We start from the raw sequence: 15,746 nt of genomic DNA, 5'->3' as shown, positions 1-15,746 counted from the left end.
ATGCGATTTTAACGGTAAAATATTGTAAAAACAGTACGGAAAAAAATTGTAAATGGGTTAACAGTAAGTTCCAGTACTATATACAGGGAAAAACTGTAAAAGCTATTACCAGACATTTTATGTAATTTTCACAGTAAAATGCTGTAAATTTTAGAAGTAAAAAAGAACAAATCAATGTATAATTTACAGTAAAAAACTGTAAACTGATATTCCCACAATTCCCTGTGTGACACTCCACATTTTAAAGTATTTTGTTTAAATAATCATGTTTCTTAATAGTTTTTGTTATCAGTTATGTACATTAGGGTTTTATGTTACATCTTCTGTTGTTTAATGAATGTTTATTGCATTACTTAAGTGTTGTGGGTTACCATGATGGTGTTTTGCGTTTGCGTGAATGACTCTTTGCACCCTCTTTACATTAGTATATACTTCAGCTCGTGGAAAAGCTACTTGTGATGAACTCTGATTCTTCATGTGGCTTTCTCTTTTACCACCTGCATTATAATGGTGGTTGTCAGTATATGTTAAAGTTACAAAACAGATTTTAGTAGTAGTGTGCATTGTTTAATTTACTGGTTTACATTCAGATTTCTTGTTTGTAAATTACAGTTTTATACTGTAAAATTTACAGTTTGTTCTGTAAATGTGTTTACAGTTTTTTTTTGTATTTTTTACAAAATTATTCTGGCAACCGCAGCTGCCAAAATTATTTTGTAAAAACTACAGAATTTTTTTTTTTTTTTTACAGTGTTTTTATATATATATATATATATATATATATATATATATAATATATATATATATATTCTAAAATATATTTTAAAATTTAATTTATTCCTGTGATCAAACCTGAATTTTCAGCATCATTACTCCAGTCTTCAGTGTCACATGACCCATCAGAAATCATTCTAATATGCCGTTTTGTTGCTGGATCAAAACCTTTCATCAAAGTTGTCCTAAGACCTTCTTCTTATGATGAACTTTTTAGATCCACTTCAAATGTTGACTACTGTATATACGCACACAGTATGTATGTATATACTGTATAATATATATATATATATATATATATATATATATATATATATGCACACACACACACACACACACACACACACACACACACACACACACACACACACACACACACACACACACACACACGTGTATGTGTATGTGTATGTATACAGAGAGAGAAAGAGAGATTATATAGACAGAGAGACTCCCTTCATACAGAGACTAAGCCCCAGAGTTTCTGTTTATTCTTTAAACATTCTATTACAAGATCCCTTGATGATGAATAAAAACAGCAAGGAAAAAAACATTGCTATATATCAGTCAAATGTTTAGAAAATAAATTATTTGGTGAAAATGTACCATCTAGACAAAACACAAGACAAAAAAAAAAAAAAAATGCAGCAACAATTCCTTTACATTTAATTTTAAAACAAAACGTTTATGGAAAATAAATAACTCCAGAACAAAAAGGAAACGTTTCCTTTGTGACGGTTTGAGTTGTCATTTACTTTCTGAAACAAAAAAACACTGTCATTTTTGTACGGTTTCAGAGGCAACATGCATGCAATGCATGAAAAAGTGAATCATAGCAAAATAGTCAGCACCTTACTACATTACTACAGTAACAAGCTTTGACCAATTTTACATTACAGAGCAATGACATAAACACTGCTCGAGAATGATTTCTATTGATAAACAAACATAGCTAAGATATAAAATATTAGCTGCTATGCTTTGCTGTCTGATAAACAGTAAGTTTCTCAACAGAATTAGTCTACAGCATTGGCAGCCAAGAAGAGTAGTGTAAATATTTAAAGTTTAAAATATGTTGTACTTTGACAAATTTAATGTATATAGTATATTTATTGTTGTGGAATATTTCTGAAAGTAAATTCATCAAGAAGGTGCAATGACCAAATACTAGACGAATTGTCACAGACCATTTTACACCTGATATTAACATCATAGCTCAGGTGGTCAAAAGTGGTCAGCACTAAATGCAGGTATAAATCTGGTCAATATGTTTTGTGATTTGATCACTCATTTGGAGGTAGTCAGAAATGCATATGGACACATTGCATTTTTAGTGTAGATTCTAAAGAGTTTTTATGCATCCTGTACAACAGGGAACCTGCCAATCAATCATTGCGCTAATAGGTTAAACGCCTTTAAAAGAAAACAACTGTCCGAATATTGTTTGTGGCAAGATTTAAAAAGAAAAAATGATCGATTAAAGTCTCGATCAGTGGCCAGTTGCATAAACATATTAAGATTGTGTCTTAAGAACTAGTCTGACCCACTAGCAGTTAGTTAGGGGTTATCAGCCCTACTTTTTGGATTCAAATTAGACAAATCTACACACTTATGTAGCTGACTTTTGAAAGTTGAGAAAAAAAAAAAAAGACTGGCTTTTGAAGAAAAAAAAAGGAGATGACTAACTTGTAAGACTAGTCTATGCAGTTTATGCAACCGGCCACTGAGCAACTGAAACAGATGTTCAAACCTAGTGCAAACATGGCCATAATCAAAGCCAAACAGTTTATTACTCTACCACTCGAACTGATTTTAAAGTCAGCACAGACACCGTTATTGTGTGAAGATCCGTTTTGTCTGGCTCCGCCACTGCAGCAGGTGACCTTGACTGTTTATTTTTCAGGAGGGTTTTACGTTTTCATCGCTCTGATTTGATCTGTTAATGAGACGGGGGAAAAAAAGAAAAAAACAGAAGAATGATTTAACTCATACATTTTGATAACTGCATTTAAAGGTTTCAAATAAAGGTAAGACCCTGAATTGCTGGATTGATTGGGATAAACTACTGGGTAGAGGAGAACAGACATCTGTGAACTTCATTTATTCATTACTGACTTGACAGAATATTCAAATGCACCTCAAACAACAAGAAGGAGAGGGGTCTGAAATAGTTTAGCATCAATTTGGGCTGTATCCCATCTTTGAGATATAAATTTTAAAGGATTATTTGCCTTTGAATTTCTCCCAAAAGGCCAAAATGAAATGTAAAAAGCTACAAGAATAAATACAGCCCAAAGGTGAGTTCTAACAGTTAAACCTAACCGAACAATTTACTAAGAATCACAACACATCTGGTAATTTCAACTGCAGTACTTACTGTGCAATTTGTTCTATGGATGAAATGGAACACAAGAATAGAAATGGCATTGAACATTTTAAATGACACAGTTCTTTTAAAACCCTTCTTAAACAGCATTTGAGCTCATCTCTGAAGAAACAAACAATTTAAAAACAAACAGAAAATCAGACAAACCATGGAATGCGTATTTACCTTGCAGCCAGTCTACACCCTCCTGAAGACCTTCTCCTTTCACTGCATCGCTAGCACTGTAAAATTCATTTATTTAATATTAATTTTATGTATGCTTATAATATATATATACACACACACACACGATTACAATACCATTCAAAAGTTAGGGGTCAGTGTGATTTTTTTTTTTTTTTTTTTGAAAAAATGAAAGGGGTAGTTCACTCAAAAATGAAACGCCGGAACTCAACTCCCTCTTGAACATGCGGATGGACGTTACTGGAAGCTAGTGATTATAGTCTATAAAGTTATAAATATGGATATCTTTCTTACAAAAACGAATCGCTTCACTTCAGAAAGCCTTTATTAACCTCCTGGAGTCGTATAGATTACTTTTATGATGGATGCATGTGTTTTTTTAGGGCTACTATTTATAATACTCCATTATAAAGCTTGGAAGAGCCAGGATAATTTTTAATATATCTCCGATTGTGTTTGGCTGAAAGAAGATAGTCATATACACCTAGGATGGCTTGAGGGTGAGTAAATTATGGGATAAAACTAAACCTTTAATACATTTACTAAGCAAGGACAACATCAAGTTTATATATAATTAGATTCTGCTTGGTCCAAAAAAAAAAAAAAAGTTGGCTTTTCATGTTTTATGGGTCTTTACATAGACATAATGATTTTTATACTGTACAAACTGTATATTATATATATTATACAGTTGCAAGAAAAAGTATGTGAACCACTTGCAGAATCTGTGAAAATGTTAATAATTTTAACAAAATAAGGGAGATAATACAAAATGCATGTTATTTTTTATTTAGTACTGTCCTGAGTAAGATATTTTACATAAAAGATGTTTACATATAATCCACAAGACAAAAAAAATAGCTGAATTTATTAAAATAACTCCATTCTTAAGTATGTGAACCATTGATTCTTAATACCGTGTGTGGTTATCTGGATGATCTACGACTGTTTTTTTGTTGTGTGATGGTTGTTCATGAGTCTCTTGTTTGTCCTGAGCAGTTAAACTGAGCTCTGTTCTTCAGAAAAATCCTCCTGTCCTGCAGATTCTTCAGTTTTCCAGCATTTTTTGCATATTTGAACCCTTTCTAGCAGTGACTGAATGATTTTGAGATCCGTCTTTTCACTCTGAGGACAACTGAGGGACTCAAACACAACTTTTAAAAAAAGGTTCAAACATTCACTGATGCTCCAGAAAAAATGATGCATTAATAGATGGGGGGTGAAAACATTTGGAATTTGAAGATCAAGGTAAATTGTATTTAATTTGTCTTCCGGGAAACATGCAATCTTCTGTTGCTTCCGAAGGGCAGTACTAAATGAAAAAAAAAAAAAGATATTCAAGCGAAATAAGAAAAATTTGGACCTCTTCATCCTGTTCAAAAGTTTTCACCCCCCTGACTCTTAATGTATCGTGTTTCCTTCTGAACTATCAGTGAATGTTTGAACCTTTTTTAATAGTTGTGTTTGAGTCCCTCAGTTGTCCTCAGTGTGAAAAGATGGATCTCAAAATCATTCAGTCACTGTTGTAAAGGGTTCAAATATGCAAAAAATGCTGGAAAACTGAAGAATTTTTGGGACCTGGAGATTTTTTCTGAAGAACAGAGCTCAGTTTAACTGCTCAGGACAAACAAGGGACTCATGAACAACCATCACAAAACAAACAAACAGTCGTAGATCATCCAGGTAACCACACACAGTATTAAGAATCAATGGTTCACAAACTTTTGAACTGGGTCATTTTAATAAATTCAGCTATTTTTTTGTCTTATGGATTATATGTAAACATTTTATGTAAAATTTTATGTAAAACATCTTACTCAGGACAGTACTAAATAAAAAATAACATCCATTTTGTATGATCTCTCTTATTTTGTTAACATTTTGCACATTTTCAAAGATTCTGCAAGTGGTTCACATACTTTTTCTTGCAACTGTATATCATCACTTAGTATGATTTATAAGCTGTTTTACTTACGGGGACCAAAAAATGTCCCCACGAGCTCAAGGATTTTAAGATAATTCCATCTTTCCCCATAACATAGGTTTTACCAGGACCACACACACAGGTTCGTTTGCTATCAAAGTGAGAACATTCCATAGGCGTAATGGTTTTTATACTGTACAAACTGTGCATTTTATCCCCCTACACTACCCCTACCCCTAAAACTACCCCATCACAGAATTTTTTTTAATAAAACATTGTTTAGTATGTTTTTAAAGCTATTTTAAATATGAGGACTCATGAAATGTCCTCATATTTCATGTTTACGTCATAATACCAGTGTAATACCCATGTCATTATACAAATTTGTGTCCTCATAAATCACAAAAACAAGCACACACACACACACACGCACACACAGCTCTATTCGGATGAGGCAGGTTTACCCTGAGGAGATCACAGATGTACTTTGTGATTGTGTTATGCCCATCTGAATTGAACACGTCTGTAAAAACCTCATGCAACCTTTGTAAAAATTAAAAAGCAAATTGCCTACCCAGGCTAGCTCAGGGTTCCTCTGAGAAATCTAATTCTGTCCAGATAGGAATGCTTGTCACTGTGGTATGTAAGACCTTTCCTCATTTATTATGACATTTATTGAATACTGTAACTAAAGCTAAATCTCTTAATGTGCTGCCTGGTGCATTAGCTTGGTGATTTATGTACTTCTGACTTCCCATCCAATGTACAAAGAAAATTAAATCAATAATTAAGAGTCCCTTAATTGTGTAATGTAATTAAAGAGTTCCCTTTATTACATACATAATGTTAGAATTATTTCACTTATATAAACCTTGTTTATTTCACATGACCTTCCATTTCGCCCACATCCAGACAAATAGACCCTTCGAACTACAGATGTGCTGGTAATAACTGTAATTCGAACACTGTTTAGAAAATAAATCCTGTCAGAACGGAGCTTTGGACCTATAAATTATTCAAATTATTTCAATGCAAGCAGAAAATTCGAACTGAAAATAATTTAGTTTTCTTACCAGATATGCCATGGCTTGTCCTTAATGTTTTCCAGACACAAGAGCTGAGAGACCTTTACTGCTGATAACGCATCCCTGAGGTCCATCTTGTTGGCGAAAAAGAGTATAGGTATCCTTCTGTGCTTAATATCTGCATACACCCAGAAAAACATATATGGGTATTAGGGTGTTTTTAATTCAGATTTGAAAATTATGACTAAAATATTGATAAATGAAACAGACAGAAATAAAGAAAGATATACCAGGGTGATTCAAAAGGGTATCCAATTCCTCTTTTGCCACCACCATTCTTAGTTTATCTCCACTGTCAATCACAAAAATGATGGCCTGACCCTCCCTGAAAACAACATAACACTGATAAACACAAACCACACAGCTCGATTCCAAAGTGGGCGATGGCACTGCATTATGGAAGCTTGTAAAAAATAAAAAAGGTAATTCTGACTTTATAATTCTAATTTTTTTTTCCTCAGAATTGCGAAATATAATCTCACAATTGCGTCTTATAAAGTCAGAATTGCGACTGACTTTTTTTCTCAGAGTTGTGAGTTTATATCTCGCAATTTTTACTGTCTAACATGCAATTGCAAGTTATAAAGTCAGAATTGTGAGATATAAAGTCTTTTTTCCCTCAGAATTGGACAATATAACACGCCATTGCAAGTTTATATCTCACAATTCTGACTTTATATCACACAATTCTGACTTTAAAACTCACAATTCTGACTTTGAAACACAATTCTGACTTTATATCACGCAATTCTGAATTCATAACTTGCAAATTGACTTTATATCACGCAATTCTCACTTTATAACTCACAATTGTGAGTTTATATCTCGCAATTCTAAGAAAAAAGTCAGAATTGTGAGATACAAAGTCGCAATTACCTTTTTTATTTTTTTATTTTATGGTGGAAACAAGCTTCCATACTCCATTAGCTCAGTAAACATAATAAAATAAGCTTGAACAGGAGAAACTCACTTGTAATAGTGTTCCCACAGATTTCTGTATCTTCCCTGCCCTGACATGTCAAACACTGTGAAAGAAAGACTTTGGGGAGAGGTATGTGTTAGTTACTGTGTTAGTAAGATTTTGAAAAAAGACAACTGGTTTTCAGAGACTAACCCCAAACACTATATATAGTTAGCTCTTTTAAATATTCACCTTGAGGTCCTAAACTTTTCTATGCTGAAGCCTATGGTTGGGACAATGTCTTGAGCCTGAGCCTGCAAAGAGGGAAAAAAAAGAAGCTATATCACAACTGTGAGCTCACACACAAAACAGAAAACAAAGAAGAGAAAGGAAAATACAAAAACATTGGGTGTACAGACAGGACAGTAACATACATTGGATGGCTTTAGCTGGTTGATGATGGTAGTTTTTCCACTGTTGTCCAGACCTAAACACAGCACGTTCACTTCCTTCTTCTTCAGACCCAACCACCCTGCAAGCTTGTCAAAAAGCCCCATTTGCCTAGTTGGAAGGGGCGCTTCTGGAAAGAGATCACATCAAAAGCAAGCTTGATTAGATTATTCGTTAGATGCATCCAGAGGACGATAAACACTTGGGACAACAGAAACATCTCTTTTTTTCCACAGTCTACGTCAGGACACCAACTGCTGTGGGGAGATCTCAGCTGCTTAAATGAAAAAAAATAAAAAATAAAAATTATATATATATGTATAAAATATAGCTGGGAGACTATTATGCTATTAATTCTTTTGATAACACTTTATTATGAGGTTCATTTGTTAACATTAGTTAATGTATTAACTAACATGAACTAACCATGAGCAATACATTTATTACTGTATTTGTTAATCTTTGTTAACGTTAATGAAAATACAGCAGTTCATTGTTAGTTTGTTCACAGTTCATTAACTAATAGTAACAAATAGGACTCTTGATTTGAATAATGTATTAGTAAATGTTGAAATTAACATTAACAAAGATTAATAAATGCTGTATAAGTGCAGTTCATTATTAGTTCATGTTAACTAATGTAGTTAACTAATGTTAACTAAAGAACCTTGTAAAGCGTTACCATTCTTTTATGCTTACAAAGGCTGTAGTGCATTCATTTGATCAGAAAAAAAGAGTGATGTTTTCAAATATTATTACAATTAAAAATTAAATTAAAACTGTTTTTCTATTTTAACATGTTTTAAAATGTAATTTATTCCTGTGATGGCAAAGCCTAATTTTCAGCATCATTACTCCAGTCTTCACTCTTCAAGAGTTTCATGATCCCTCAGAAATCATTCTGATATCCATTGAGAAAAGAAACATTTCTTATTATTATCAACATTGAAACAGTTGTGCTGCTTAATATTTATGTGGAATCAGTGATCTGTAATCTGATTCCCCCCCTATACGTTTTTATATAGTATAGACCTACAATAGTAAACAATTTAACAACAACACTGATTTATTGTTTTAATATTAAAGGCTGTTATAATCTGAAAGTGTTCAAATATTTGATGGAGATGGGGGCACTGTTGGCTCTCAGGGGCCAGAAGTCTGATAAGAAAATAAGCTTATTTGCTTCTTTTTTTTTTTTTATAATAATAATAATAATAATAATAATAATAATAATAATAATAATCGGATTTAAGTGAATTAACTTGAGCTGCGAGCAGACACACAGCTAGTAACATGCACTAAAATCTGTAGTACATGAACCCAATTCTTTACGTGCATATATTAGTCGAATTTGTAAATTCGGGGTATTTGTATACCCGTATCTTGGGTCTAAAAAAACAACCACCTGTTGTGTCGGACTAAATGAAAATGAAATTTCAGTCGCATAACATAGCGTTACACAACCATCTATTCATCAATCAATCAGTCCAATGACAACAGCGAAACTTACACCGTTTAACGTATTTATCCACATCTCTCATAGTGTCGTAACGTTAGGTCAGAAACACATGAACGGACAAGAGTAAAAGCGTAATCTACGACAAGAGCCTGTAATCCTCTGAGCTCATTAGCACACGGGCTAGCGCTTCACATGTACGAGTACAGTTATGCTAAAATAATTCAAACATTTCTGTCTTCTGACGTCTATTCCATTAAACACTCAAAAAATCCACATAAAGACAACACAAGGTTGGCATATTTTCTTATAATTTAAGGTTATTGTTTACATATCCGTTGCGGATGACGACTAGCTGTCTGGCTGGCTAACTTGCTCTATCAGTCTGCTGTACATGGAAAGAGCTTCTTACTTTTCTGCTCCGGCTCGGCTCAAGTTGTATGTTGACTGCGTCTTGGTTAAAAATTAATTTCGCATACAAAAGTCTCACTCATCTGATTGATGTTATGTCCAGTGCAGATGGAGAGACGTAAACACTAACCTGGCGTCGTGGAAACTCTCACACGCCGCTGCTAGGAGACCGATGACGCTTTTTGACTGGGATGATTGCTTAATAGCGCCATCCGATGGACAATGTCAGAACAGTAGAGAACAGTAGCTTTGTGTATAACTTTATACATTATAAACATGATTTAAACTTTCAAAAATATATGGGTATTTCTTCATCTTATGGCACTTTTATGTCCCACGCAGCAGGGGATGATTTTTATTACAAGATAGGCTATGAGACCTTTCTTTCTTTCTTTCTTTCTTTCTATATTAGCCTATAATTAGTAGTACTAAAAATGCCTTTTATGATTTTGTTTTTACCCTTGTCCAATACCCAGGTTTTCAATTATAAAAATAATTTACTTTTTAAACTATGACAATCTAACATAAGAGTAAACATAACCTCAATGTTTATTGTGTGAAAATGGTTTATATTATTGTTTGCTATATATACCCAACAATTCAGTTGTAACTCAAGACAGCGTTGAAAAACATGTTTAAGTTTGAAAAGAGTATTTAATTGTGTGCATTTAGGATACATAAAATATGAGCTGTTTAGATGTGCCTAAGCAAATAAAATGGAAGGGAAATTCATGATGATGTTCATGACTTTAAAAGAAAAATTACAATTCTTATGCTGTATTGTATATCCATGGCTAGGCATTATAAACAAATTAAACATATTAAAGTGTTTTAATAGAGTTTGAGAGTTTGTTGTTAAGTCCACAGGGCTAATCTTCTGAGAGTCGAATAAACCCTCATTATTAAAAATGTTAAGTTTGGTTTATTAAAATAATAATAATAAAGGACTGTAACATAGGTTAACAGAAACAATACGTGTTGCACATGTTGTCATTAATGTATACTTAGCAGACCAAAGCAACTCACGTATTAGTCAAGGTACAGTAGTCATTTGATCAGATTTTGCATTCCCTTGCATCAAGTCCATTACCCCTGCATTCTTAACAGGAATACATTTAGGAATACAATATTACAAGTTAATATTTTGATAGCATTAATATATTTATTATTATTATTATTATTATAAATTAATTAATGAATTTATTTTTCTTCATGGTGTGCATTTTATTCATGATAATCTCAAATCATTATTTTATAACAGCCCACAAAATAGTTCCTGAAAGGGGTGGAGAGAGAATAACAGTTTTTGAAAACCAGTGCACTCATTATTTTATGTCTCACTTGTGTCACAATTGAGTTTCAGCAGACATTTTGAAACGGCTGCTGTTGAAGACAGTAAAGTCTGTTGTTATAACCTGGTCCAGTTGCTTTGTCAGATTGGGCAGATAACAAAGATTTACAACAATGGAAAGAGAAATTCTTTGTAGGCTTAAATGTCCAAATGGAAACTGTATTAGATGTTTGCTTCTCGGTACACATTATACCAACTAACTTGCATTTAGCATCTTTATGATTTTGTATTGTGATATTGGTAACACTTTACAATAAGGTCTCATTTGTAAACATTATTTAATGCATTAGTTGAATTAACAATGAGCAATATGTGTTTTACAGAATTTATGAACCTTTATTTATGTTAAGCCGCGTTCCCTTTCATGGGAACTTCGAGCTGCATCGAGACGCTTCTGCATGATTGCATCATGAAGCACTTGTGAAATCGGTCCAATGGCGTGACGGAACGTCATAGGCGGGTGACGTCACAGACCAGTAAACTATAAAGCATCCCCAGAACAAAGGACGCCAGCTTCTGTGTCTTCAGCAAGCGCTCTGTGTTATCGTGTGTCTTATTTGGTGTTTGTCAGTTACACATACAGAAACAATCTCTTCGTTTGATGACAAGAGTATCAGTGCAAAAACCCACTATATATATATATATATATATATATATATATATATATATATATATATATAAAGACACGATTATTGCGAGCAAACAGCAGTTTTCAAAGTGTGTTCATCCCTGCCTTCGTTTCATCACGGGTGGGGATACACATGACATGTGTGTTGTTTGTTTATAAGTGGAGCATGCCCAGTCATCTCTCGAGGGAGCTGACTGTTTGCATTGCGAAAAACTATCATTAAAAACACTCCGTTCTTGCCAGCCGCTCTTTGATAAAAAGGAGGGCGCCTTGGCTGGTGTTCCCCGCTGATCGGGTCCCGCTTCTGCCGAGGCAGAGAGAAGGCTTCATTCGTGGGGATCACAAATGGATCTATCAGAGGGGTTTGAGATGGGCCCAGCCCTTTCTTTACCCTCACCTGGCAGACCCAGTGTCTCTCCTCTGGTGGCGGAAGCAGGTGCTGTGGTTTCTTCCCCCCAGAGAGAGTCACCGGTGCTTCAACAGTCCAGCTCTGAGGATTTGAATGTTGTGGATGTTGATGCTGGAGATGAGGACTCGCCATATCAATCTCCAGCATATAAGAAGCTGCTAGAGGTTGTGACCAGAGCAGTAGAAAAACTGAATATTGAATGGCCAGCTGAAAAACATGAGACCCATCAGAAAAGTAAATTAGACAAGCATTTTCTTCACGGTCACAACCTCTGCGTCGGGGATTACTGTTCTTTCCTGATCTCCACACCGAGGTGTTGACGCCGTGGAAAAGACCGGTTCAATATAGAGTTTTCAGCACCCAAACATCTAACTATTCCAACATTATAGGGGTGAAACAGCATGGTTATGGGGCGATGCCACGAGTTGAAGAGACGCTTGCGGGCTATCTCTCACCTGAATCAGCATTGTCCCTTAAACCCCCGACGCTACCCACCAAGCCGCTAAGAACTACATCCACGCTGGTGGGTAAAGCATATTCGGCAGCAGGTCAGGCCGCGGCATGCCTTCACACAATGTCGATCCTTCAAGCATACCAGGTTGACCTGCTGGGGGAAATTGATGAAAGTGGGGAAGCGAGCTTTGATGTCATTCAAGAGCTACGTCGAGCTACAGATTTATCTCTCCGGGCCACTAAGGAGATGGCCAAAACAATCGGCCGGTCTATGGCAGCCCTGGTGGCCACGGAGAGACATCTCTGGTTAAATCTATCAGATATAAAAGATAGAGATAAGAACATCCTTCTCGACGCGCCGCTGTCTCCTCAGGGCCTGTTCTGCGATTCAGTTACCTCGGTCATAGAGAGGTTTCAGGAGACTAAAAAACAGTCAGCGGCGTTCCAGAGATTTCTTCCCTGCCGTTCTCAATCCCCCGAGGCTGCTGGGTGGGAGCAACCTTGGCCGTCTGTCAGCTCCTCACACCGAGCGCAACAAAAACAAAGTGTTGCCACTCGTGCTCCCCCCAGAAAGCTTGGGGACAGGGTCGGTTGGCACAACCGAAGCCTTCAAGGGATAAGACAGATCTGAGGACTGTTATTATCGCCAAGAAGGCTTCGAAGAGGTCCTGACGCCAGAAGCGCCAGACCTCTGAGGGCAGCCCCCTCCGAAGAGGGACCTATATCACAGTATATGGTATCCGCTCCTCTTCGGTGCCCTCAGACATCCTGTAGTGGCAGGGGCCGAGGCCCGGGGAATGGAGACTTCACCCCGAGGTGGTGGAGCTCCTATGGAAGAATTTCGGCCGAGCAGAAGTTGACCTATTTGCATCAAAGGAAACAACACACTGTCAGATGTGTCTCTCTCTGTCACATCCAGCCCCTCTGAGTCTGGACGCTATGGTACAGATGTGGCCGAGGCTATGTCTGTACACGTTCCCCCCGATTGCTCTGCCCCCGGGAGTTCTGGAGAGGGTTCGCCGGGACAAGGTCCGTCTCATATTAGTAGCCCCTTTCTGGCCAACCCGAGTTTGGTTCTCAGACCTAGTGTTTCTCTTCGACGGCTGTCCTCTGGAGATTCCTGTCAGACAGGACCTCCTGTGTCAAGCAGGCGGCTCAATACTTCACCCCCGCCCGGAGTTGTGGAAACTGTGGGCCTGGCCTCTGAGGGGGCTAGGTTCATAGAATCCGGTCTCTCAACTGAGGTTGTGGAGACCATACTCCAGTCCAGAGCTCCCTCTACGAGGAAATTGTACGCAACTAAATGGAAATTGTTCTCTTCTTGGTGTAAACAACATCAATCAGACCCTGTCCAATGTCCTGTCAGCTCTGTGCTAAAATTTGTGCAGGATAGGTTCTCTGATGGATTATCTCCTTCCACCTTAAAAGTTTACGTGGCAGCTATATCTGCTTACCACGCTCCGATAGGTGGCTCATCTGTGGGGAGAGATCCTTTAGTGATACGTTTTCTTCGTGGTACTCTGAGGCTGAGGCCTTCACAGCGTACAAGGACTCCGGCCTGGGACTTGGCGGTTGTTTTGGAAGGATTATCATCTGCTCCTTTTGAACCTCTGGAAGAGGTTTCAGAAAGATTTCTTACGCTAAAGACTATCTTCTTGCTGGCTATATCATCTCTCAAAAGGATGGGAGATCTTCAAGCACTGTCAGCTGCTCCTTCATGTCTGGAATTCGCACCTGGTATGGTGAAGGCTTTTCTTCATCCTAGACCTGGTTATATACCTAAGGTCCCCACCAATGTCCCAGGGCCTATTGTGCTGCAGGCCTCCTCCTCCTTTTTCTAATCCAGATCAGGAAAAACTTAATCTGCTTTGCCCTGTTAGGGCATTAGACACTTATGTCCAGAGAGCTGCCCTGTGGCATAAAACAGATCAACTTTTTGTCTGCTACGGGTCTCCTAAGAAGAGAGGTCCTGCGTCTAAGCAGAGTATGAGCAAGTGGGTGGTTGAGGCTTCTCCCTTGGCCGTCCGGGCACATTACTTTTATTAGGTTTTATAACCTAGACTTTGGCTCCACTCCGGGGTCTGTTGTGCTTTCGTCTTAGAGTTACAGACAGGCACTTGGCATTATGGCGTAGTTGGGATAAGGTTCCCATGAAAGGGAACGTCTCGGATTACGTATGTAACCCTGGTTTCCTGAATAGGGAACGAGACGCTGCGTCGCTTTGCCATACTCCCTGCGTGCCTGTGAGCGCATTGCTTCAGCCTATCAGAAGCTGGCGTTCTTTGTTCTGGGTATGCTTTATAGTTTCCTGGTCTGTGACGTCACCCACCTATGATGTTCCGTCACGCCATTGGACCGATTTCACAAGTGCTTCATGATGCAATCACGCAGAAGCGTTCCCAATGCATCTTGACGCAGGGTCTCGTTCCCTATTCAGGGAACCAGGGTAACATACGTAACCCGAGACATTTCCACAACAGGAACTTTCCCCAGGAACTAGGAACTTTGTAGTGGTACTCGGTGTGTTTCCACCACAGGAACCAGGGTCTAAATGAAGTTCCGGGTAAAATAATTCCCCCTCTGTACCGAGTATGAGGTGTCTGCGGAACAAAAGTGGGCATTTCTGTATTTGTGGGTGTTTTCAAACTGGTGGGTGTTTATATATCATGCAATGAAAACGATCCTCTTCACCCGACCCCACCCCTAAACCCTACCCACACTCTGACGTGGGCAAATCAGGTAACGCTCTCAAAAACGCCCCTCTGTTTATGGCCTTGCTCACTGATCATTACTGTCCTGCAGAGACCTGTACTTGTCTGTACCTGCCCACTTTTTTCAAAGTTCCGGAACTTTCGGGGGTGGGACTTGAGCGCTGAACATGCTGATTGGTTGAGTTCACGCACCATTTTGATTGGTTGAATCCACGCAGCTTTTTATTTCAACCATGTTTTTTTTAAGTCTGTTGCGGTGCGTGCAGTAAGGGTTGTTTGCTATTCGAATCAACAATGGATACGAAAAAAAAAGTTCCTGGGACAAATTGTTCTGGGTAATTTCGGTGGAAACACGGCTTTAGTTAATGAAATACTATTGTTCATTGTTTGTTCATAGTGCATTCCAGCATTTGAGTTTAAAAATGTATTAAATGTTTAAATTAACATGAACTAATATTATTAAATGCTGTAGAAGTTCATTGTTAGTTTATGTTAACTTATGTAGTCAACTAATGTTAACAAATTAAATCTTATTGAATTGTTACCGTAACATTTTAGAAAGCAAACCCGCAGTCCATATTTTAATATTCTTTGATTGTGGTAGACTCATAAAAAACACAAAAA

General features: G+C 37.2%; 1 protein-coding gene across 3 annotated transcripts; it reads right to left on the bottom strand.

Moving 5' to 3' along the window:
• Window positions 1–1,243: 1,243 nt before the first annotated feature.
• On the bottom strand, window positions 1,244–9,792 carry arl6 (ADP-ribosylation factor-like 6). Of its 3 annotated transcripts, none has more exons than XM_051907717.1 (8): window positions 9,701–9,792; window positions 7,688–7,833; window positions 7,506–7,567; window positions 7,323–7,391; window positions 6,583–6,677; window positions 6,341–6,470; window positions 3,326–3,381; window positions 1,244–2,710 (listed from the first exon to the last, which is right to left on the bottom strand). In XM_051907717.1, the coding sequence occupies exons 2-8, from the start codon at window positions 7,808–7,810 to the stop codon at window positions 2,685–2,687; spliced, it is 561 nt and encodes a 186-aa protein (XP_051763677.1). In that variant the 5' UTR covers window positions 7,811–7,833; window positions 9,701–9,792; the 3' UTR covers window positions 1,244–2,684. The 3 variants fall into 3 exon arrangements, with proteins under 3 accessions (XP_051763677.1, XP_051763657.1, XP_051763667.1); XM_051907697.1 differs by having other exon boundaries at window positions 9,572–9,738; XM_051907707.1 differs by having other exon boundaries at window positions 7,688–7,830; window positions 9,701–9,729.
• Between the last annotated feature and the right edge of the window lie 5,954 nt (window positions 9,793–15,746).

Source organism: Ctenopharyngodon idella, chromosome 1, assembly GCF_019924925.1.
Source record: "Ctenopharyngodon idella isolate HZGC_01 chromosome 1, HZGC01, whole genome shotgun sequence".
NCBI classification, from domain to species: Eukaryota; Metazoa; Chordata; class Actinopteri; order Cypriniformes; family Xenocyprididae; genus Ctenopharyngodon; species Ctenopharyngodon idella.
This window is presented reverse-complemented; position numbering and strand designations above follow the sequence as displayed.